The sequence below is a fragment of the Triticum urartu genome, chromosome 1A (assembly GCF_056163025.1).
Source record: "Triticum urartu cultivar PI428250 chromosome 1A, HENAU_Tu73, whole genome shotgun sequence".
Taxonomy (NCBI): Eukaryota; Viridiplantae; Streptophyta; class Magnoliopsida; order Poales; family Poaceae; genus Triticum; species Triticum urartu.
This window is the reverse complement of record NC_141873.1, coordinates 529,041,414-529,062,151: the sequence shown is the minus strand read 5'-3', so window position 1 is coordinate 529,062,151 and position 20,738 is coordinate 529,041,414. Positions and strand designations below refer to the sequence as shown.

Here is a 20,738-nt window from a genome sequence, read left to right as displayed (position 1 = left end):
CCACCGGTCAGAAATCCACTCAAACGCTATAAATCACGGTATCAGCGTTTTTTGAAAACTGTCACCCCAATGTTGGTGGTTTTTTGAAAAAAAAACTGAATGGTGGCGATTTTCTGAATTAGGGTCCCCAATTGTTGTGGTTTTTTGCAATTTACTCCAGTGGAAGAGGCTATACATTTCCTGTGTTGTGATTGGTATTTCTTTTGTGAGCAGAATATGACTAGTGGGTCCTTGCGCGGTGCTTCGCTGGTACGTCAATGTGCTGGGTTTTTTTGTATTTGGTGTAAACTTGTATGCACTGGGCGCTTCGCTTGAACAACGTGCCGGAATCTATTGGGTTTTACATATTGTTCTTCTTAAATCACCATGCACGCATAAATCTGTGGGCACATTGTGCCGGAATGGGTGTTGTTGGGTGAGATGAAAAAAACTTAAATTTAATCATGACCAAATCCACATGCAGTAGCACACAAGAAAGGCCGCGCCACCGCATCAACAGGAAGTATTTCATCTAGGTCAAAGCCGTGCTGACCAGATCTTATCAGGAACGGTCCAGAACTTAAAATCTGATGACCAACTGAGTCCGCAGAAGCCAATGCAGGTGAGCACGGACATTGCAGGGGTGTGCTCTGTCAGCATTCTTCTTCCACCACCTACCCTGATGTGGAATTCGACGATCAGACCTGCAGAATTCGGACCTTTTAGTTGGTGTTGGACCAACCCAAAGGCTAGCTTCAACGCCAGAGCTAACCTATTTGTGATGATGTTTATGGGGGTGATGATGGATTCCAAATGGACAGAAGCATGGGTTCCAAATGGTACGAACCGGAAAATTGTGACTATCCATTGGGGTAATCTCCTTTCAAAAGTTGGGGACCTTATTGATCCCGTCACAAGACTATGGGATGTAGAGCTTGTGAAGCAGACTTTCTGGTAGGTTGATGTGCAGCGTATACTCTCGATTCCTTTACCGTCGTATGGTATGGAACATTTCGTGGCATGAAGTTTGATGAAGAACAACAGGTTTCTGGTGGAACTGCCTACTTTGCGCAGTGGGATCATCAACATGTGTCAGAGTTGAGGCGCACCAATGAGATGGGAGCCGCAGGCTCAAATATGATCTGGGAATGTATTTGGAGGTTAAAATGCCCTAGCAAAGTAAAAAAAACTGAAAGTCTGTTTTTTAAATAATGAGGTCAAAATCTTTTTGTTTTTGTAGTTTGGATGCCCAAACTACGAACTTGAACAAAAGTATTTAGCTCCTAGTTGACGACCTTTAGCTTGCTTGTCCAGTTTCAAATCTAATTGCACATGAGAAACTGTATCCTAAATTGAAGATTTTTTTGTTGCTTGGATTTGGATCATTGATGCGAAAATTCACTCAGTATGATATATCAGGTGTGATTTTCAATCTCTACATTCCTACTGAGCTCCTATTCGTTTACTTTTGCTTGAAGTTATTGAGTCAGTTTGCAAGAGACAAGTTTTTTTTTTGCAAATTGTTGGACAACTAATATTCGTTTAGAACTTTGATGTCATGCCAGCTGTAATCATTAAGTATTGCACATGGTACAAGTTGAGATAAAACAGAGTACATTTTTTTTTAAACGGAGGCAAAAGATTTGTCTCATCGATTAATTAAGTAGAAGAGAATTGCCCGGTTAATTAACGGAAAACCGGGCAAAAACCGATACAAATCAACCACATGTGGACTACTCACTCGACAACCATATCCAACACGTAAAGACCATCAACCCCACACTGCTACATCGCAAAGACACCCCAAACACCCCAAACGAGGCTAACTTGGCTAGCGACCACGGACACCACCAAATCCACAAAGACAATGCAGGCCATAAGGACAATGCAAGAGACTGAAGATCATCCATTAAGCAGCCGCGGACGCCTTTTTTGTGGCGTCACTCTTCTTTCTTTTGCTCCTAAGAGCCTCTACCACAATCGCCTTGCCAGATCCAGGGCTAGCCGCCTCCAAACGTTTAAGCAAGCTATGAAGCTCTATCTGAAAGAGAATGTCATCGACCTTCTCACGCACAGAGACCTGCCTAACAGTCACGTGCGAGTGGGTTACCGCAACATCAGAACCTTCATCCTCCACAAAGGTGAGCGGCTGGCTAGGATCCAAAGGATCAGAAGCCAACATATTAATCGTCTGAACATCATCAACCACAGAAGCAACCGACACGATGGACTCAGACATCTCCAGTTGCTCACATGATAGAGCATCAGAGTTAGGCGCCAACACACCTGTCTCATCAACCTCGTCACTCAAGGACACCTCATGCCCAATGGGCATAGATGAGAGAGTGACAGAACCACCCAAACATCCACTATCCACAAAGGCGAGCGGCTGGCAGGACTCTGACGGTGATGGTGAGGCCAAGGACTCCAATGAGCCCGGCTTCATCGGCTGCACCATAGCTGATTCCCCACAAAGCTCCTACAGCTCAGGCATAATCTGCAGAACAGGAGCCACGACCTCGGTGATGACCACACCGCCACGGACATACGACGTCCCATCCACAGCACGAGGAGAAAATTCTCCAAAGAAGCATTCATCCACCTCATCAATGGAACCAGACTGGAGCTCAGGCACCAAAGGCACAACCGAAGCAACCTGAAGCTTGGCAAGAGCGTCGCGAAGCTCAGTGCGGAGGAGCTCAACCTCCTGAAGGAGCTCCGTGCGTAGCAAAGCAAACTGGGACTCCAAAGCAGAGACCAAAAAGGCACTGGCATTGGAATCCTGGCGACACCTAGATTGGGACCTTGGCGGCACCGACACATGCAGCGACGAGTTGCCCACGACCTCTGCCCAACACCTAGTCAGTGAAGAACAAGGCTGGACAAATGGGGAGCGGCTCCGCTGGTGATGAGCTTGAGAGACCGGAGAGCTCACGCGGGCGACCGGAGAGCGTTCCCGAGCAACCGGAGAGTGAGCACGACAAAACCTCTCATGATGACCAGGGCGACGATAGCGTATGCATCTGAATGGATCATGACATGCACGGACTTGGTGGCCACGCTCGAGGCAACGAAAGCACCTTCCTCGAGCCCAACGCTTGAAGGCGAGGCTACGCTCAAGACCTTCTCTCGACGGCACAGGGGGAGCACCCCGGCCGGAACGGTGTCCCCGTTCCACATGCTCCCAGCCAGCCTCCGCTTCAAGAGCAGCAGTGGCAGCAGAGATGCCGATGCAAGCCGACTCTGAAGATGGACCAAGCAGCTTCTGTGGTGTCTTCTCGTCATCACATCCTTCAGTGAGGCCCTCAATATCTTCCACATCCTTCACAACAGAGCAACCAAGCTGGAGATGTGCATCGCCGGCAGACCCGTCGGGCAACGGCGACTGTAGAACCAACTCCTCAATCTGGACCTCATCATCATTGACAGCGCACCAGGAAGCAGGCCTGGAGTCGAGCACCACCACCAAGCCAACGCCGGGTGCAGGGACTCGGCCCGACTCGGCCCGCCTGAGGTGGCGAAGGTAGCGTTGGGGCCGCCGCCAGATCCGGTAGAACAAGGAGAGCCTCGGGGATCAAAGCCTGGGACTCCAGCAGCTGACCGGAAGCGCCGCCAGAGACGGAGGGCTGCCGGGTGGCCACCGACCCGGGCAGGGGAGGAGACTCGCGGGGAACCCGCGCACGCCCCCCATTCTCCGCTCTGAACCTGCTCGCGGGTGCAGGCTGCCGCGAGCTACGGGGGACGCGCGGATCCGTGAGGGAGGCCGACGGGGCCGGAGCGGCGGCCGCCGCAAGGGGCTGGTGGGGCGGAGGGCCGTTGTCGCCAGAGCGTTCCAATGCAGGCATGGCTGCTCCCACGGGCTGGGAGAGAGGAGCCATGGTGCCCAGCGGAGCTTCGCGGGGGAGAAGAGAGAGAGCGCTGAGGAGATTCCAGATCCGGTGCCGACGGCCGCAGGGGAGGCTGTGGGGAGGAGATCAAGGCAGCGCCGCCGGCGCGCTCACCCGATGCAGCCGCGGTCGCGAGAGCCTCAATAACTCCTACTTACATATGGTTGGAATGACCGAGGAACATAGCTACCTGATTGTGAATTGGCTATATTGTAGTTCTGAGGATGATAAGTTCATATTTGTCGCCCCCATCTTAGGTTCTGCTTGGGTGGATCTGTGCTGATTGACATACTTATGAATCTGACTCTGTAGATGAAAATTTGACTACATAGTATGGTGCTATGCTAACTTCTATACTGTTAGCTGATCAAAATAAAACAGGGATTTTATATTAAGATATCGTGTATTATTTTTGAATTGTTCTTTTCCTTGGATAATGGCAATGAAGATTTGCAAATATTCAAGCTCAACAGACCAAATCACAGGTTTTCTCTCAGGAGTTGATTTGTATGCGGATTATCCCGCTGAACTGAGACATCTAATATTTCATGAGCTTTTTAGTAAAAAAGTTTATTTGTTTTATTGTTTGCTTTGGAGGGCATAGTTCACGAAAAAGGCTTCCGCTCCATTTTATAGACAAAGCACAAACCACAAATACACGGCCAAACGATGTCACGTAAAAAGTGCAAAAATAAGACCCACATGGTATATAGAATGATGACAACTCAGAAAGAAACACAAGGTTTTTATGATGGCTCGTCATCTCTTTATCATGCAACCGTAGCACATGATAGGACTATGATTTAATTCAGTGCAGATTTAGTGAGTAAGCAAAAAAATTAAAGTCTTGGTCCTGAGAGAAAAGGAGAGGGTGAATTAGTTGTTTATATTTTTGGACATGAACATGCGGTAAAACTCATGTTGCTGTTGAAAATGCTCAAATAAAGTTTGGAAATTCTTAAAGAAAATTTAGAGGAAAATAAATATGTTAACCCTATAAATACCATTTCTGGCCTTTCCAAAAGGATTTTAAATAAATAACTAAAAACTTTTAAAAATATTTTTGAAGTATAATAGACACCGGAAATATTTTTTAATGAATTACTGTTCTGAAAGATAAATACTTTTAGTTCAAACCTCATTTTTTAGGTTTTTCTAAAAAGGGTTTATTTGCTTTTTGCCCAAAATAAATTTCAGTACAGGCATTTTTGGGCTCTACCCACATGGCACGATCATTGGAAAATATTTGGGCCACGTGATCAGAAGAGGATAGCTAGAGGGCTCTCTATGAATTAAAATCCAAAGGAAATACCAAACAAAATAATTAAAAGAAAGAATAAATTCAAACAAGGCAATAATACTCTAAAAAACTGAGTGAAGTAACGCAAAACACATGATGTGAAAGATACACCACGTCGAAGGTTATTTCCATAGTTTTTCCTGTATAGCAACTAAACACCGTGTATAATAGATTCATGGTGTTTTCAACTCTTACAAAATTCGATATGACAATGAGTCAATGACATACAATCTACGATTTTCATATTCCTACCAATCTTGCATACCAAAGAGGCGCTTACACATACTGCTATTGCATGTCGGCTTCTTGGTTTCATAGGCGGAGACACAACAATCACTCAACGATAGGCGCCGACATCAACTGAAGAATGTGAGGAATTGAGGATCAACCACAATCCCCATTTTTAGAGCTTAGAGGTTGTAGGATTAGTACAAGGATTCGCCAAGGAGTGAAGCGAATCACGGAAACATAATCGAGTTTCACAATGCGTGATCCTCTTGCGGTTGGACTATTTTTCCTAATGTCACACATCCTAAAGTATGATCACGTTAGAACAACAATTGTGATTCTCACCTAAAGATAAGAAGCAAAGTATGTCTATACAGCCAAAGAAATAATGTGCATGTCTCTTTCCTTGGCTACATTGGTCACATCTCTAGTGTGTGTAAAGAGGGAAAATAGTATGACATGCAACATGTTTCAAGAAATTAGGACTCTTATGGAACTCTTGCAATCATTGACAATCAAGGATGGTCGTGGCCCTTGTGACATTCCAGCACCAAGGGTATGTGCACCTTCTAGTGTCATTATTATTGCGTGCCAGCTTCTAACAATTAGGTGGGCGAGAATCACTAAGTAAATCAAGAGACGGGGACACTCACCAAAAATCAAGAGAAGTAGTCAGAACTCCCCATCTCTGTAGAGCTTAGAGGCTGCAGGTACTAGTGCAAGCATGCACCAAGGTGTACAACAAAGTAATGAAACATAATCGACTTGTGAGTGGGGCTTAGTCAGTTGAATTATTTTTCCCAATGCCGCTCATCCCTAAAGCATGATCACACAAGAATAGAAATTACAACAATTTTTTTCTCACTTAAAGATACGAAGTTTGGATGAACAAATAAGGAAACAACCTATATTTGCTTGCTTGGATACATGGGTCATGTCACCACTCACATCTTAGTATATATAAAGAGTGAAAAGATACCAAGGTAAATAGTAGGTGCGGCTTTATTTCAAATATTCACTTACAATGGTGTATAGTACGACATGTCTTATTCACTTAGATCTAAGCACCGAGGCCATGCCTGCGAGTCAGAGGCCAAACCATGCACCAGCCCAGACGGGCCTAGATCGGGCCCCACAGGCCGCATTAACCATCGCTCGCCCATCGGAAATCACAAACACGTCACCTCCTCAACCTCCACTATGCAACGGACATCCCCAACACGTGTGTCCGCCGCCGCACCTAGCACCACCGTCGTACAAAAGCAACTAGAGAAGTGTACCATTATCCTCAAAGCATGGCGACCTTCGTTAGCATGCATGCGCTTCTGGCGGCGACGAGAGGAGAAACCCCCCCCCCCCCCCCCCCGGTCGTCGGGCGATCCGGGAGTGAGGAGAAGTGAGCTAAATGGTTCAACTTGGACCTTTCTAATTTTGTCTCAACCTAGTACATGACATGTGCCCGGCCTATTTTGGCTTCTAGCACGACAACACATGAGTTTACTCGCTATCCCGCGCTCTATGGGTGGGATAGAAGCTCCCAAGCACTTTTTTCTAGTGTTGCTCACAAAATGATTCATAAGATAATTTTGGAGTTTGTCCCAAGGAGTACTGTTATGCTTTACCGTAGTAGCATTTTTCAATTGCTAAAATCGCTTATTGCAACTCGTATGATAGCACTCACTCACTACAATCAGTCTTGGTGGGCCGGCCCATTATCAGGAGTGAATTGCTCCTAGAGTGGTTTTGCGATGCTTCTCTCACCGGTTTGGAAGCTTTGGGAAGTTTTTAATTGATTTTCTGTAATATGTGTTTTTGTGATGTTTTTTGGTTTCTCATGAGTTTTTTCTCTTTCTTTCATTTCCTCTTTATTTTTGTTTATTTTTTCCATTTCTACCCTTTTTTCCTTTTCTATTTTTCCATTCATGAACACATTTCTAAAATTTTGAACATATTTTAAATTCACAAACATTTTAAAAAATTGCAAATTGTTTTCCTTTGATGAATGCTTTTTTAAATTCATGGATTTTTTTTCTAAATTGGTGAATATTTTTTTAATTCATAAACATTTTACATTTTTTGTATTTTTTTCTCAAATTCGTAATTGTTCTTAAAATTTGTGAACATTGAGATGTAGTCTGAACAGCAAGATCCCGACCCAAGTTCCATAGTCCATACTGTTTGTGTGTGGAATCAGAAGTCGATCATATATACCTACTGTTAAAGGGACTAGTAAGTGTGCACGTGCACGCACGCCTCGACAAATATTACAATCCTATATGAGAATTCACGTGCATAGAGAAAACATTATGATAACACTAAAAATACTACAAATCATCTATAATTTAATCGAGTTCCAAGAGACGCTATAATTTAGCATTGTATGCATAGAGTAACGACACAAGAAATTATCTTAGTAATCACTAATAAGCTTATGCAATTCTCATTGATGTTTTCTCTAGCTTCCTTCTCGATGTAGTTGAGCAAGTGCACCACAAGTGGTATTATGAGAATCAACATTCATGCACCGTATCTGGCACTATAAAAAAAGTTTTGATGAAGGGATGTTGGAGATATGACCTAGAGGCAATCATGTATGATGATATTTTCTATGTGTTTATGAATAAAGATAGTCCTTGGACATTATCAATGATGTGTACCAGCAAGTACGTGACTTATTTGTGGGACTATGCATTGTATGATGAACGTCCTAAAAGGTCCCTAGTCGAAAGGGCTGTGTGGACACGCAACCAACTAGACTAGCATATGACACGGTCGATGGCTTGGTCTCACTAGCCATGGGGCATTGGATGCTAACCGGATAATATGGACTCGGAAGGATCTGGTCGGATTCAACATAGTCGGATCCGAGTTGAGATAAGGTCCGAGTCGGACAGACCCAACTATGAGACGCAGCGATATGTCATTTGTGAGTCTCTAGTACAACATATGTTCTATGTCCTAAGACCTGAGCTGGCGCATGTACTTGGTATGGTAACAGACTTGCTTTGGGTCAACCAAACGCTACTCCGTGACTGGACAGTTACAAAGGTAGGTTACGGGCTTGTCCAGACCCATGCCGCGAGACATGGTCGAGCAATATGGGATTTGCCCCTCCGATAAGGAGAGATATAATCTGGGCCCCTCGTGTGATCCGACCAGGATAAGCATGGCCATGCGACAAGGATTATGAGATAATCTGGTTTGTGGTCGGCATCACTGGAACGAGAAAGAGGTCGGGCTAGCACAAGGATGGCAGACTCGCCTTGAGCCCGACAACATATATCGTGTGGCAAAAGGAATGGAAGTGTGATGTATAGGTTCGCCTAACCAGCTTCATCGTCAGCTTGGTGGTCGGCACGCCTTGCTAGAGGCCGCTACCAGCCATGTAGTCCGGATGTGATCCGAACTGCGACCAAGCCGGCTTGAACCTAAGGGGTCACGCGCTTAAGGAAAGGAACCTACGAGGTCGGATCCGAGGACACTGGTCGGATGTGATCCGAGCTGTATTCGGATTGTGGCCGGGTAGACTTAAGGGCTTTAGGGTTCGTGCGAGGCCCAAGTATTGAGCCCGCGACGGACACCTATATAAAGTGGGGTGCGGCAAACTCATGCGGTTGATCGCTTCGGCACTGTCACTAGGGTTTGCATGTGTTACGAATAGATACCTCCACTCGCCGCCGGTTGTGTGATCGGACCTAGCAGTCCGCCGCATGATGTTCCTCCTGCATGCGTGGATACCGTTAAAGGCGGTGCACTTGCGCCGCTCCGACGAACCTGTACGTGGGACCGACGACCGGCTGTACGAGGGAGATCGTACGAGGAGGAGACGATCCACGCGGACGCGCTGCCCCAACTCTTCTTCCGCTACACGGTACTGCGCGTCTAGTGGTAACAAACTGTGATCCATTTCCCGTAGCATATTCTTGGTTGTTCTGCGCGTAGAAAAATTTTAAATTTACAGTCGACGCACCCTACCGTAGATCCCAACAAAGGAGTCAACAAGTATCATGCCTATCATCGTGCATAGAATTTTACTTATGCTAATCTTATTGTTGAAAAAGAAAGGCTTCCTAGTCAGCCAACCTCTATCAGATTTGCAATGTCATTAGATAATTTTCTTATAGCCCCCTGCGAGTCTGCATGCTGATTTTCCCCCCAACAAGATCCAACATCACTGCCTTTATAAATAAAGGAACTCACTCGCAAAAAATTATAAAGCAACTCAAAGTGGTGCTGTCAATTCACAGGGTACTCTCTAACCTTGTTTGCATTCATGAGTTGCAGCTACAATCTCGGACCATGCCTCCATTATAAATACATCTTATTCATAAATTTGTTTAGGTATGGTTGCAAATCTTGCAAAAGATCGATGCTTCAACACTGACCTTTGTGGGAGCATGAACTGAACACCACCATAATCTAGAAAAGAAACAAGTTCCTTATAAGGAAAAAGAAACAAATGGCATGGAGATGAATAATATTTGTAGTTCTTCGCTTGTAAGCAACACCAAAATAAGCTGAAGCTTACACTGGTTTTGGCAAATTTCCACCAAATCTTAAACCCATGCCTAATCTGAAACGAAGAGGACATCAAACCTCCAAGGGAAGAGGAAACTAAAATAATGCGTGTCTTCTCTTTTGTTTCATTCAAAGCTAGAGGAAACTAAAATCTGAGACATTTGTAAACTCCACAAAACATGAAGGTGGATCAGATTGCAAAGTACCTCCACATTGCAGTAAAAGGTACTGGTAAAAAATGTAATAGATAAAAAGATCTGGTAAAGAACCTAGATCGAGGGTATAGAAAATCAAAAACCCAATAGATACATACTCCCTCCGTTCTTAAATATTTGTCTTTCTAGAGATTTTAATAAGTGATTACATATGAAACAAAATGAGTGAATCTACACTTTAAAATATGTCTATATACATCCGTATGTGGTAGTCTATTTGAAATCTCTAAAAAGACAAATATTTAGGAATGGAGGGAGTGCAATTGATTCTAAAAAAATACAATCGAATGAAAATCTAAGCAGGTGCCACTAAACTCTCCTCTTGGTACTCTTGTGCAAATTGAACACAAACAATCCAGCCTGAAAAAATGGAAGCATAAATGCATACATTATGAGCTTACCGCGGCGGCACCGCTAATTTGGGAATCAAATATACCATACACATTTTTAACTTCATCTTACAAATGAACTTAAAAACTGGAGTTTGAAATATGAACAGCCAAGAAATGTCATATGTAGGATCGGTTATAAAAAAATCTTTTGCGGCATGAGAAATACATAAATGGATAAAAACAATTAAATTCAATTTACCGGCACTCAAAGACAGAAATAAAAATAAAAGCGATGGGTTCGTGGGCCCCATCGGTCGTGGTCTATGGGCCGAGCAGATTACACCAGGTTACCCGCGATAGGCTAGAGCCCACTTGAAGGGGAGCCACGGCATGGGTCGGCCGGGCCGGGCACCTCTGCGAAGCGAAACCCTAACCACCAGCGAAGAGACCTTCCCCACGCCGCCACCTCCCGTCTCAACAGGTTCCCTCCCCCCTCTCCTCTCTCTGCGTTCTACTTTGAGGGATTTTACCTGTTTTTGCATCCGGTTTGACGCTGGTGACGATTGATATTTGGTCTCATTCGTCGTAACTGGCATTCATTTCCCTTGCCGACCATCCCGCTGTATAACCACCCATATTCTGAGTTTGACATGTGAATTCTTTTTATTGATTGTCTAGGAGTAATAGACAAGCATATGTCTCAATTCAATTCCCTTAATGAGGAAAGTATAATTAACAATGAGGTCCAAATATGTTTGTTTTTGTAGTTCAGTAAACAAAAGTCTTTAGCTCCTAGCTGACGACCTTTAGCTTGCTCGTGTAGTTTCAATTCTAACTGCACATGAGAAACCATATCCTAAATTGAAGTTTTTTTTTGCTTGGATTTTGAGCATTGATGCGAAAATTCACTCACTATGAACTATCTGGTGTGATTATCAATCGCTACTTCCTTACTGAGCTCCTTTCCGTTGACTTTTGCTTGACGTCATTGTGAGATGTCTTCCAGGTATTCTTTAAATATATAAACTAAGAACCTGTTTGTAAGATAGCAATTCACAAATTGTTGGACAATTTGAAATCCTTTTAGAACTTTCATGTAGTACCAGCTGTAATAATTATGTAGAGTACAAGATGATACGAATTGAGATAAAACAGAGCAGGTATAGTTGGAATGATTGAGGAGCATAGTTAGCCAATTTTGAATTGGCTATATTGTAGCTATGAGAATGATGAGTTCATATTTGTCGCACCAGTCTTAGGATCTGCTTCGGTGGATCTGTGTCGATTGACATACTTATGAATCTAACTCTGTAGATGAAATTTGACTGCATAGTGGTTGTATGGTGCTATGCTTAAATCGGTACTGTTAGTTGTTCAAAATAAAACAGGAATTTTATTTTTGAGATATCGTGCTTTCGTGAAGCCTTTGATGATTAGTGTGAACCTTCCTCATTTGGTTCGATACTCTTTCTGGACTTTTCTTTTCCTTGGATGATTGCGGTGACGATTTGCAAATTTCAAGCTCAACAGACCAATCGCAGGTTTTCTCTCAGGAGTTGATTTGTATGCCGATTATCCCGCTGAACCAAGCCATCTGATACTTGATTTTGTTAGTCCGCCCTCCATTGTTGTTTCCCCTTTCGTGTGTTTGATGTGTGTGTTTGCTTTGGAGGACTTAGTTGCGATGAGGATAACAAGCTCCCTCTTCTGAAAGCATTGACGACATCGCTGGCAGAATCGAACCAATTAAACATTGCCACCACTGAGCAACTATGTATCTTTCTTCACTGTTATTCATCGTTTGCTTCTTACAAGATCTGTTTGGATCGTGAGGAGGTATTGATGCATAATCCAACACTTGATCCGAGGGTTGCTTGAGCCGCCCATATGATGTCATCTTTGCAACTGAATCCATTAGAGATCAGCGTTTCCGTTGTTTTGCTTCTTTATTCCGTTAGTCTCATGGGATGAAACCTTGAAACAATCTTAAGACACCTTCTGACACAGTGCTTATTTACCTGTGAATGAGAAGGCATTTATATTCTGATGATATGCCTTGTTTCCACCGATTTTATTTGGAGCTATAATGCAATTGAAGCCCATGATGATTAGCTTTTTGTTGGAATTACCGTCAGATTCTGAATGACGATATTTTTGCGGCTTTCTGAGGCTTAATACCAATAGCTTCAGGTCCTAGTATAGTTTGTATAGTTAATTTTGTCCATTCTTAAATTATCCTGGTGAAGATTCTCAGACCATAGGAAGTGCCGTAGGACACTGTAAACAACGGCTGCTTCTCTCCACTGCAAGTGTCCTCCTTCGCCCATAACCTTTGTTGTTTGTGGGCTGGAATTTCCATTTGCAGCTGGTTTGGTTCAGCTGTGTGCGTGATTTTAAGTGGGTCTCTGAGGGATTCTCTTTGATCTTGTTTGCTCTGTTTTTTGCATTGTATCTAATTTTTTGTTGGTAGTAACCTGAGACTGTATTTTGGTTGGTCTACTGAACCATTTATTGTGATTAAATTTTGTTACGACTAGCTAACAAGTTGTGGTCAATATGATTTGAGGATATGTTATGGCGATGAGATAAATTTAAGGCTTGTTTCTCAAACATTCGCAGTTGCCGCCTAAGAGCTTTTGCCCAGCCAGACTTTAGAGTTAATGCTGCTAATTTCTTCTGAGCCTTGTTAACATCCCCATTTGTTTCTATTTTACTTCGCTGTCTTCACTTATTCTTTGCATTGCAAATGTTGATAAATTTAAAACTTGTTTTTTTTTCTCAAAACAATAGCAGTTGCCGCCTAAGACTCCTCTTTGATGCTTTCATTTTTATGTGTTAGTGTTTCATTTGTTTGACTTGGGAATCACTGTCCCATTGTTTGGCCGCCATTCTCTTGGTGCATCTGAGTTTACAACGCTCCCGAGAGGTAAACCGGGTGGCGCTTAGAGTGCAAATCTGTCTAGATGGATCTTTGGTTACGCTTGCCCCCAAATTCCAGTTTAATCTCTGTTATATCGGTTTCTTTTGTTTGCTTTTTGTTGTCTGTATAATTCTAGTTCTTGTGGGACTGCTGATTTAGCGATTTGAACCATTTTTGGTGCAGTGATCACTGATGGGAAATCCCCTCCTATACACCCATAGAATCTGAGCACCAACAAACAATCTTTTCTCGGATTCCTCTGATCGAAGCATGAAGATGCACCGCGCATGCAAAATCTGTGGAGAAATAGGACACACTGATAAGGAACACCAAGATGGATGCCCCTATTGTGAAGCGAGTCACTTGGGTGAAGAATGTCCCACTACGCGAGTCACCTGTTTCATGTGTGAAGGGACTAACCACAATCCAGCCCAGTGTCGTCTACTCACCACGACACAAGAAGTGGTTCAGCAACAGAGGAAAGGAATGAAGAAGGCTGTCCAGGAAATCATCATGAAGAGAAGGGCTTTAGTTACTTGCCATAAGTGTAGGAGCAAGGGGCACTACGCCAGCGTGTGTCCAGAAGTGATAACAGAGAGAGAAAGATGGGCGCGCTACTCCAGCCCGTGTCCAGAAAAGAAAAGAGGGAGAGGGAGATGGGAAGCTTGGAGCAAACAAGCGCCATGACTTGTCAGTAGTAATTTGTTTGATATTTTCCTTTGTGTAAGAATTCATTCAGTAACTATTCCAAGGGAGCTAATGTTAGTTATTGGAGGATAGCTATCTGAGGCAAGCAATAAGGGTATTAGGAGACCTTTTAGGTTATCTTGGAGATGTTGGGTTGAGACGTGCAATGGCCATGGACGAGAGACTTTACACTTCCTGTGTTGTGACGACTTTTTAGCGATGTGATTGCGATTCTTTTGTGAGCAGAATATGACTAGTGGGTCCTTGCGCGGTGCTTCGCTGGTATGTTAATGTGCTGGGTTTTTTTTTGTATTTGGCGTGAACTTGTGCACTGGGCGCTTCACTTGTACATCGTGCTGGTTTTGCATATTTATAAGCTAGTCATTCTACATGGATCTTCACCCTTGTACTACGGTGTTGATGGTGTGGACATTATTCCTCAGCCGTGGATGGCCAAGCTCGTTTTGGTTCGAGCTATCTTTATAGCCGGCTCCTGGATGCACTGACAGGTTTTGTCTCTCCCCCTTTTGTAGTTTGGATGACTAACTGCGAACTTGAACAAAAGTCTTTAGCATGGCTTGATTGTGTAGTTTCAATTCTAATTGCATATGAGAAACTATATCCAATGCATTCGTGCCCCCTCGACCCCCGCGTCGCCTAGCTCGGGCGACATGGGGGAACCTAGCGCCGCCGCCACAAAGCTCTCCTCCCCCCACTCCCCCGCATCGCCGCCGCCGGAGGGGCCGCCGGCGAAGCCCGCGCGTGCCCCAGGGAGGGTGGCAGCGGGGCGTTTTCTCCTCTTCCGCGGTAGCGCGCGCGGCGGCTGCATCTTCCCGACGGCGCGGGCGGCTGGCGGGGTTGCGGGGACGGTGTTTGCGCGGGGAGCGGCTGGATCCTGGCCGGGCTTGGTCGGATCTGGCTTCTCCGCCCTCGGTGGCTGCGGCGGAGTGGCGCGCGACGCGTCAGCGGGCTGGTGCTCGGCAGCTCCATGGAGGGGTTGTTGGCACCGGCGAGGGGCTGCAGCGGGCGGCATGCATCGACGACGTGGTGCTTGGCGGCTCCATGGTAGAGCTGTGAGGTCTAACGGGTATCGATGGCTGGCATCCGGGGCGGCGGTCCGGGAAGGTGGTTGACGTGTCGGCGGCTATGGAGTTCGCGCGGGCGACGCAGCGGCCGTGGTGTGTTGGTGGTGGGAGGCTCGTCCTGCCTGTCTAGGCAGCTCGGCGACGGCGGTTCTTCGGCAGGTCATAGCTCCGGCGGCTCGGGCTGTGGCGTCTGCGTGCTGCGTGGTCTTTGGACCATCAGATCTGGCCGGCAGGAGGGTACAAGGTGGCAGTCTGCCCTTCCCTGCCCGGAGGACGGGCATCAGTCTTCGTGCCGATGGTTTGCCATGGTTGACTCGACAGCAAGGCGTGGTGGTGGTCCCTGCACGGTCATGGCGCTGTGGTTGTGCAGGGGTGCGCGGGTCAGTGGAGTTGCTTGCGTGAGAGCGGTGGTGTCGATGATTTGAGCGAATGCTTGGCCGGTTCTTGCTGGCCGCACGGGCGCCGCTTTCTTCTTTGGAGGCGCCGTCGAGGTGATTTGGGCATCCTTCGCTCTCGGGTCAAGATCTTCGGGCGAAAGTTATGATCCTGGTTAGATCAGGCGGCGGCCTCGTCTTCAATATCGTATTCCCTTTTGGGGGCGCCGTCTTGAAGATCTTGGTTTCATTTGTGATTCCTGCAGGCTGGATGTGCACTACATTGCGGTTGGCAGGTGCCCGACCGGCGATGAGGTGGTGTGGCGTTGCGACGTGTGTGGCAACGACGATGGTAGCGAGGAGAGACGGGTCGCGACTTGTCCTTCTGATGCCGAAGGTCCGGTGCGCCAATGGGTGTGCCTATGTTGGCTTCTAGCTGTGACAGAGAATTCGGAGCTGCGAGCGGCGAGGCCACGGCGGCAACGATGACTCCATGGGGCGGTTTTCAACGAGCGGTGCTCTTCGGGTGTTGCGCTGGACTAGGTCGGTGCGAGGCTTGTAAATTTCTCATGTGATGCTCGTTGGCAAAATCGGAGCTGCCATGTCCTCGACGCTGCGGTCGACTGTTTGGCGTTGCTTTGTTGTTCGGTGCTACCTCTCGACGGTTGTGTCGTTGGTTGTGTCGTGATTTTGTTGGTAGCCAGGTCGTCCGTGTGTGCCCTTTGTAGGGTTTGTAATTTAGGTTTTTGTCCGGTTTTCCTCTAATTAATCGGACAACTCTCTTCTTCTTAATCAATGAAAATGACAAATCTTTTGTCTTGTTTCAAAAAAAAAACTATATCCCAAATTGAAGATTTTTTTGCTTGGATTTGGAGCAATCATGCGAAAATTCACTCAATATGATATATCAGGTGTGATTATCAAACTCTATGTTCTTACTTTTTTCGGAAAGGAGGATAATCCCCGGCCTCTACATCGGAAGATCCACCCAGCCATATATTATTCATTATTGAAAGTCCAGCAGCCGAACAAATTCGACCTGGAAAAGAAATCCGAGGCCGCATGCATCATGACAGTAACTCCACCATACAACCACTAACCATAACGTAAATGACTAAAACAAAGCGAGAAATATACAACTCCTACACTAAGCCTTGAAGAAGAAATCGCCGCAAGTGCGCCGATGATGATGAGTCTAGCCCTAGGTTGATCTCGGGATTTTCATCTCCAAAGCCAAGCTTCAAGCCACCACCATCAAAAGAAAACAACGCAGGCATGTATTGATATATAACCTGATCAGAGATCTAGTGTTTCCATCGGAGAGCACATACTCGTCGTTGAAGCCGCCTCAACCATCATCACTTGTCTAGCTACTGAAACCTCGCTAACCTTGATGTTATTGAGTCAGTTTGCAAGAGGCAAGTTCTTTGCAAATTGTTGGACAACTAAAATTCGTTCAGAATTTTCATGTCACGCTGGCTTAATCATTACGTAGAGTACATATAGTTGGAATGATAGAGGAACATAGCTACCCGATTGTGAATTGGCTATGTTGTAGTTATGAGAATGACGAGTTCATATTTGTCGCCCAGTCTTAGGTTATGCTTGGGTGGATCTGTGCTGATTGACATACTTATGTATCTGACTCTGTAGATGAAAAATTTGAAGTCTTGGCCGTGAGAGAAAAAAGAGAGGGTGAATTGGTCGTTTATTTTGTTTGACATGACCATGGGGTAAAACTAAAACTCATGTGGGTGTCAAAAATACATAAATAATGTTTGGAAATTTTTTAAGGAAATTTTAGAGGAAAATAAATATGGTAACCCTATAAATACCATTTCCAGCCTTTTCAAAAAGGAACTTTAATAAATAATTTAAAATTTTATTTTTTGGAGGAATAGTAATCTTATATATAATAGACCTCAGAAATAAATTTTAATTAATTATTTTTTTGAAAATATAAATACTTTTAGTTAAAACCTCTTCCTTTTTGAAAAACAAAAAGTTTATTGGCTTTTTGGACAAAATAAATTTCAATACAAATAGTTTTGGGCTCTACCCACATGACATGATAGTTAGAAAATATTTGGGCCACATGATTGGAAGAGGATAACTAGAGGAATTTCTATGACTTAAGATCCAACGGAAACACCAAATAAAACAATTAAAAGTAACACTAAAATCAAACAAGGCAATAATAATACTCTAAAAAGTTGAGCGAAGTAACACAAAACACATGATATGAAAGGTACCCCACGTCGAAGGTTATTTCCATAACAACAAGAATTCTTGTGTTTTTTCTGCAGAGCAACTAAATAAGATGTATTATAGATTCACGATGTTTTCAACTCTTGTAAGATTCGATATGACAATGAGTCAATGACATCCAATCCTATGGTTTTTATATTACTACCAATCTTGCATACCAAAGAGGCCCTTACACATACTGCTATTGCATGTTGGCTTCTGATGGTTTTGTAGGCAGACGGACAACAATCACTTAATGATAGGCGTCTACGTCAACTAAAGAATATGAGGATCAACTATAACCCCCCATTTTTAGGGAACTTAAAGGTTGTAGGATTAGTCCAAGGATCCATCAAGGATTGAAGTGAATCATGGAAACATAACTGAGTTGCACAATGTGTGATCCTCTTGCAGTTGAACTATTTTCCCTAATGTCATAACCTCAAAATATGATCACGTCAGAATAACAATTGTGATTCTCACCTAAAGATACGAAGCATGTCTGGGAAGCCAAAGAAATAATGTGCATGTCTCTTTCCTTGGCTACATTGGTCATGTCACCACTCACATCTCTAGTGCGCGCAAAGAGGAAAAATAGTATGACATGCAATCAGTTTCAAGAAATTCGGGATTCTTGTGGAACTCTTGCAATCGTTAACAATAAGATGGTTGTGGCATTCCAGCACCAAGGGTATGTGCGCCTTGCCATGTCATTTTTCTCCATCTAACCATTTTGATTTGTGAGTTTGATATGGGCTATTCTTCACCTTTTCGTTTAGTGGGTTGAGTTTGGGCTTTTTTTGCTTCATAATAGACCGCACATGGTGTTTTCTTATGGGACCCCATTGTTTTGACATTCGTAAAACTCGATCATGTGGTGTATTATTATTGTGTGCCAGCTTTTGAGAATTAAGTGGGTGAGATAGATGACAATCACTCGATAGGCTGGTACACTTGCAACAAATCATGAGGAGTAGTCAGAACTCCCCATTTCTATAGTGCTTAGAGGCTGCCGGTGCTGGTGAAAGAATGCACCTAAGTGTAAAGCAAACTAAAGAAACATAACCGACTTGTGTCTGATACTTGCTCAGTTGAATTATTTTTCCCAATGCTGCTCATCCCTAAAGCATGACCACATAAGAATAGAAACTACAACAAGTTTTTTCTCACTTAAAGATATGAAGTTTGGGTGAACAGATAATGAAATAACATATATTTGTTTGCTTGGATACATGGGTCATATGTCACCACTCACACATCTGGTATATATAAAGAGTAAACAGTAGGTGTGACTTTATTTCAAATATTCACTTGGAGTGGTGTATAGTACGACATGTCTTATTCACTTATATCTAAGCACCAAGGTCACGCCTACGAGTCGGAGGCCAGACCATGCACCGGCTCGAACGGGTACAAATCAGTCCCCGCATGCTGCATCTGTTGTCGCTCGCCCATAGGAGATCACAAACATGTCGTTGCTTGAACCTCCATTGTGCAACCCAAAGCCACAAGATGCGTGCCCGCCACCGACCCCCAACACCATCACCATGCAGAGCATCTGGAGAATTGCCCCTCCACCATCATACACAAAGCCTGCCGACCTTCGTGACCAGGCGCTTCTGGAGACAATGAGAAGGAGAAGGGGGGTGCCCCCCTCGTTGCCGAGCTACATGGGGAGTAAGGAGAGGTGAGTTAAATTGGTCAGCTTGGACCTTTCTAATTTTGGCTCAACTCAGTACATGTCCCAACTTATTTTGGCTTCTGGCACAACAACACGTGAGTTTGCTCGCTATCCCACCCTTTATGGGTGGGATAGGAGCTCTCAAGAAGCACTTCTTTCTACTCTTTCTCAAAAAATGATTCATAAGATACTTTTGGACTTTGTCTCAAGGAGGATTTCTATGCTTTACTTGAGCTAGCATTTTGCAATTGTCAAATGCTGCTTATAGCAACCCTTATGATAGCGCTTACTCACTACAATCGCTCTTGGTGGGTCGGCCCATTAACTTGAGTGAAGTGCTCCTAGAGTGGTTTTGCGAAGATTCTGTCACCTGTTTGGAAGCTTCCACCCAATTTTTGGAAGCTTTCACTCTTTTTTTTCTTTTATGTGTTTTCCTTTTTTTGGGTTTTGACCCATTTAGTCTCTCTTTTTTTCATTTTCCTTTTTATTTTTGTTTATTTTTTCAATTTCCACCTTTTTTCTTTCCCTTTTTAAATTCATGAAAATACTTCTACATTTGTGAACATATTCTTTAATCGCAAACACTTTTCCATTTATTAATATTTTTCCAATCCATGGACAACTTTCTAAATTTTTTAATATTTTGAAGTTCACAAACGTTTTACAATTTTATTTTATTTTAAATTGATAACTGCCTTTAAAATTCGTGAATATTTTTTGAAGCGATGAACAAAATTTCTAATTCATGATTTTTTTTAAAATATTTTTTTACTTCACGGTAATTTTTATTAAATCTGTGTTTTTTCAAAAAAAATCATCATTTTTTTCTAAACTAATAAAAAAATGATAGCCGCTTTTCCCTGATCAAAGACTAGAGTAGCCAGCGAAAAACAAAAGAAACTAGGGAGCGAAAGCTTGATGGGCCGACCCCCCAAAGACAGCGCATATCACACATTTCGTTGGGTCAGCCTGGCGATGGTAGTTTGAACTGCAAGGTCCTGGCCCGAGTTCCATAGTCCATAGTGTTTGTGTGACAGGGTCTTTTCTCAAAAAAAAAAGTTTGTGTGACAGGTCAGACCGACGACATTTTGCCTTGACTTTTTGAGGTACGCGCGCACACAGATTTTTACATGCCCCCCACGTAACCCGATCTGGAGGGGACACGCACGCAGCCAGTACGTACGTGGGGATGTAAAAAACTAATCGAGGGCTCGTGCGTGCGCGCGGGGGCGGACGGGGCAGTTGAGCCGACCCGATCGGGTAGCTGGGAAACGGTTGCGATGTC

General features: G+C 44.2%; 1 protein-coding gene, 1 long non-coding RNA gene and 11 other non-coding genes across 13 annotated transcripts; 12 read left to right on the top strand and 1 right to left on the bottom strand.

The window, feature by feature from the left end:
• Positions 1-1,687: 1,687 nt before the first annotated feature.
• LOC147992248 (uncharacterized) lies at positions 1,688-3,824 on the bottom strand. Its single transcript, XM_087538976.1, has 2 exons — positions 3,685-3,824; positions 1,688-3,545 (listed from the first exon to the last, which is right to left on the bottom strand). Exons 1-2 carry the CDS (start codon positions 3,822-3,824, stop codon positions 2,459-2,461), a joined length of 1,227 nt encoding a protein of 408 aa, XP_087395102.1. The 3' UTR covers positions 1,688-2,458.
• Positions 3,825-4,086: 262 nt separating this feature from the next.
• Positions 4,087-4,173, top strand: LOC125533391 (small nucleolar RNA U31b). The gene has a single exon (XR_007294270.1). It is a non-coding gene; the product is annotated as a small nucleolar RNA U31b (small nucleolar RNA).
• A 128-nt stretch (positions 4,174-4,301) lies between these two features.
• Positions 4,302-4,405, top strand: LOC125533356 (small nucleolar RNA Z107/R87). The gene has a single exon (XR_007294238.1). It is a non-coding gene; the product is annotated as a small nucleolar RNA Z107/R87 (small nucleolar RNA).
• A 6,260-nt stretch (positions 4,406-10,665) lies between these two features.
• LOC125525788 (uncharacterized) lies at positions 10,666-16,228 on the top strand. Its single transcript, XR_007291421.2, has 2 exons — positions 10,666-10,940; positions 13,563-16,228. It is a non-coding gene; the product is annotated as an uncharacterized LOC125525788 (long non-coding RNA).
• On the top strand, positions 11,008-11,106 carry LOC125533339 (small nucleolar RNA Z43). The gene has a single exon (XR_007294223.1). It is a non-coding gene; the product is annotated as a small nucleolar RNA Z43 (small nucleolar RNA).
• Positions 11,682-11,768, top strand: LOC125533389 (small nucleolar RNA U31b). The gene has a single exon (XR_007294267.1). It is a non-coding gene; the product is annotated as a small nucleolar RNA U31b (small nucleolar RNA).
• On the top strand, positions 11,953-12,054 carry LOC125533358 (small nucleolar RNA Z107/R87). The gene has a single exon (XR_007294240.1). It is a non-coding gene; the product is annotated as a small nucleolar RNA Z107/R87 (small nucleolar RNA).
• Positions 12,134-12,229, top strand: LOC125533435 (small nucleolar RNA R30/Z108). Its single transcript, XR_007294308.1, has one exon. It is a non-coding gene; the product is annotated as a small nucleolar RNA R30/Z108 (small nucleolar RNA).
• Positions 12,282-12,374, top strand: LOC125533393 (small nucleolar RNA snoR31). Its single transcript, XR_007294271.1, has one exon. It is a non-coding gene; the product is annotated as a small nucleolar RNA snoR31 (small nucleolar RNA).
• On the top strand, positions 12,416-12,513 carry LOC125533350 (small nucleolar RNA snoR31/Z110/Z27). Its single transcript, XR_007294232.1, has one exon. It is a non-coding gene; the product is annotated as a small nucleolar RNA snoR31/Z110/Z27 (small nucleolar RNA).
• LOC125533362 (small nucleolar RNA snoR77Y) lies at positions 12,555-12,635 on the top strand. The gene has a single exon (XR_007294243.1). It is a non-coding gene; the product is annotated as a small nucleolar RNA snoR77Y (small nucleolar RNA).
• On the top strand, positions 12,694-12,873 carry LOC125533342 (small nucleolar RNA Z112). The gene has a single exon (XR_007294226.1). It is a non-coding gene; the product is annotated as a small nucleolar RNA Z112 (small nucleolar RNA).
• An 859-nt stretch (positions 16,229-17,087) lies between the features above and the next one.
• On the top strand, positions 17,088-17,173 carry LOC125533390 (small nucleolar RNA U31b). The gene has a single exon (XR_007294268.1). It is a non-coding gene; the product is annotated as a small nucleolar RNA U31b (small nucleolar RNA).
• Positions 17,174-20,738: the final 3,565 nt, after the last annotated feature.

Bases quoted from the DNA above. Each gene is read 5' to 3' on its own strand.
- LOC147992248 (XM_087538976.1), bottom strand. From the start codon at position 3,824: ATGCCTGCATTGGAACGCTCTGGCGACAACGGCCCTCCGCCCCACCAG. The intron at 3,546-3,684 runs GTTCAGAGCGGA...TTGATCCCCGAG, and splicing joins CAGCCTGCACCCGCGAGCAG to GCTCTCCTTGTTCTACCGGA.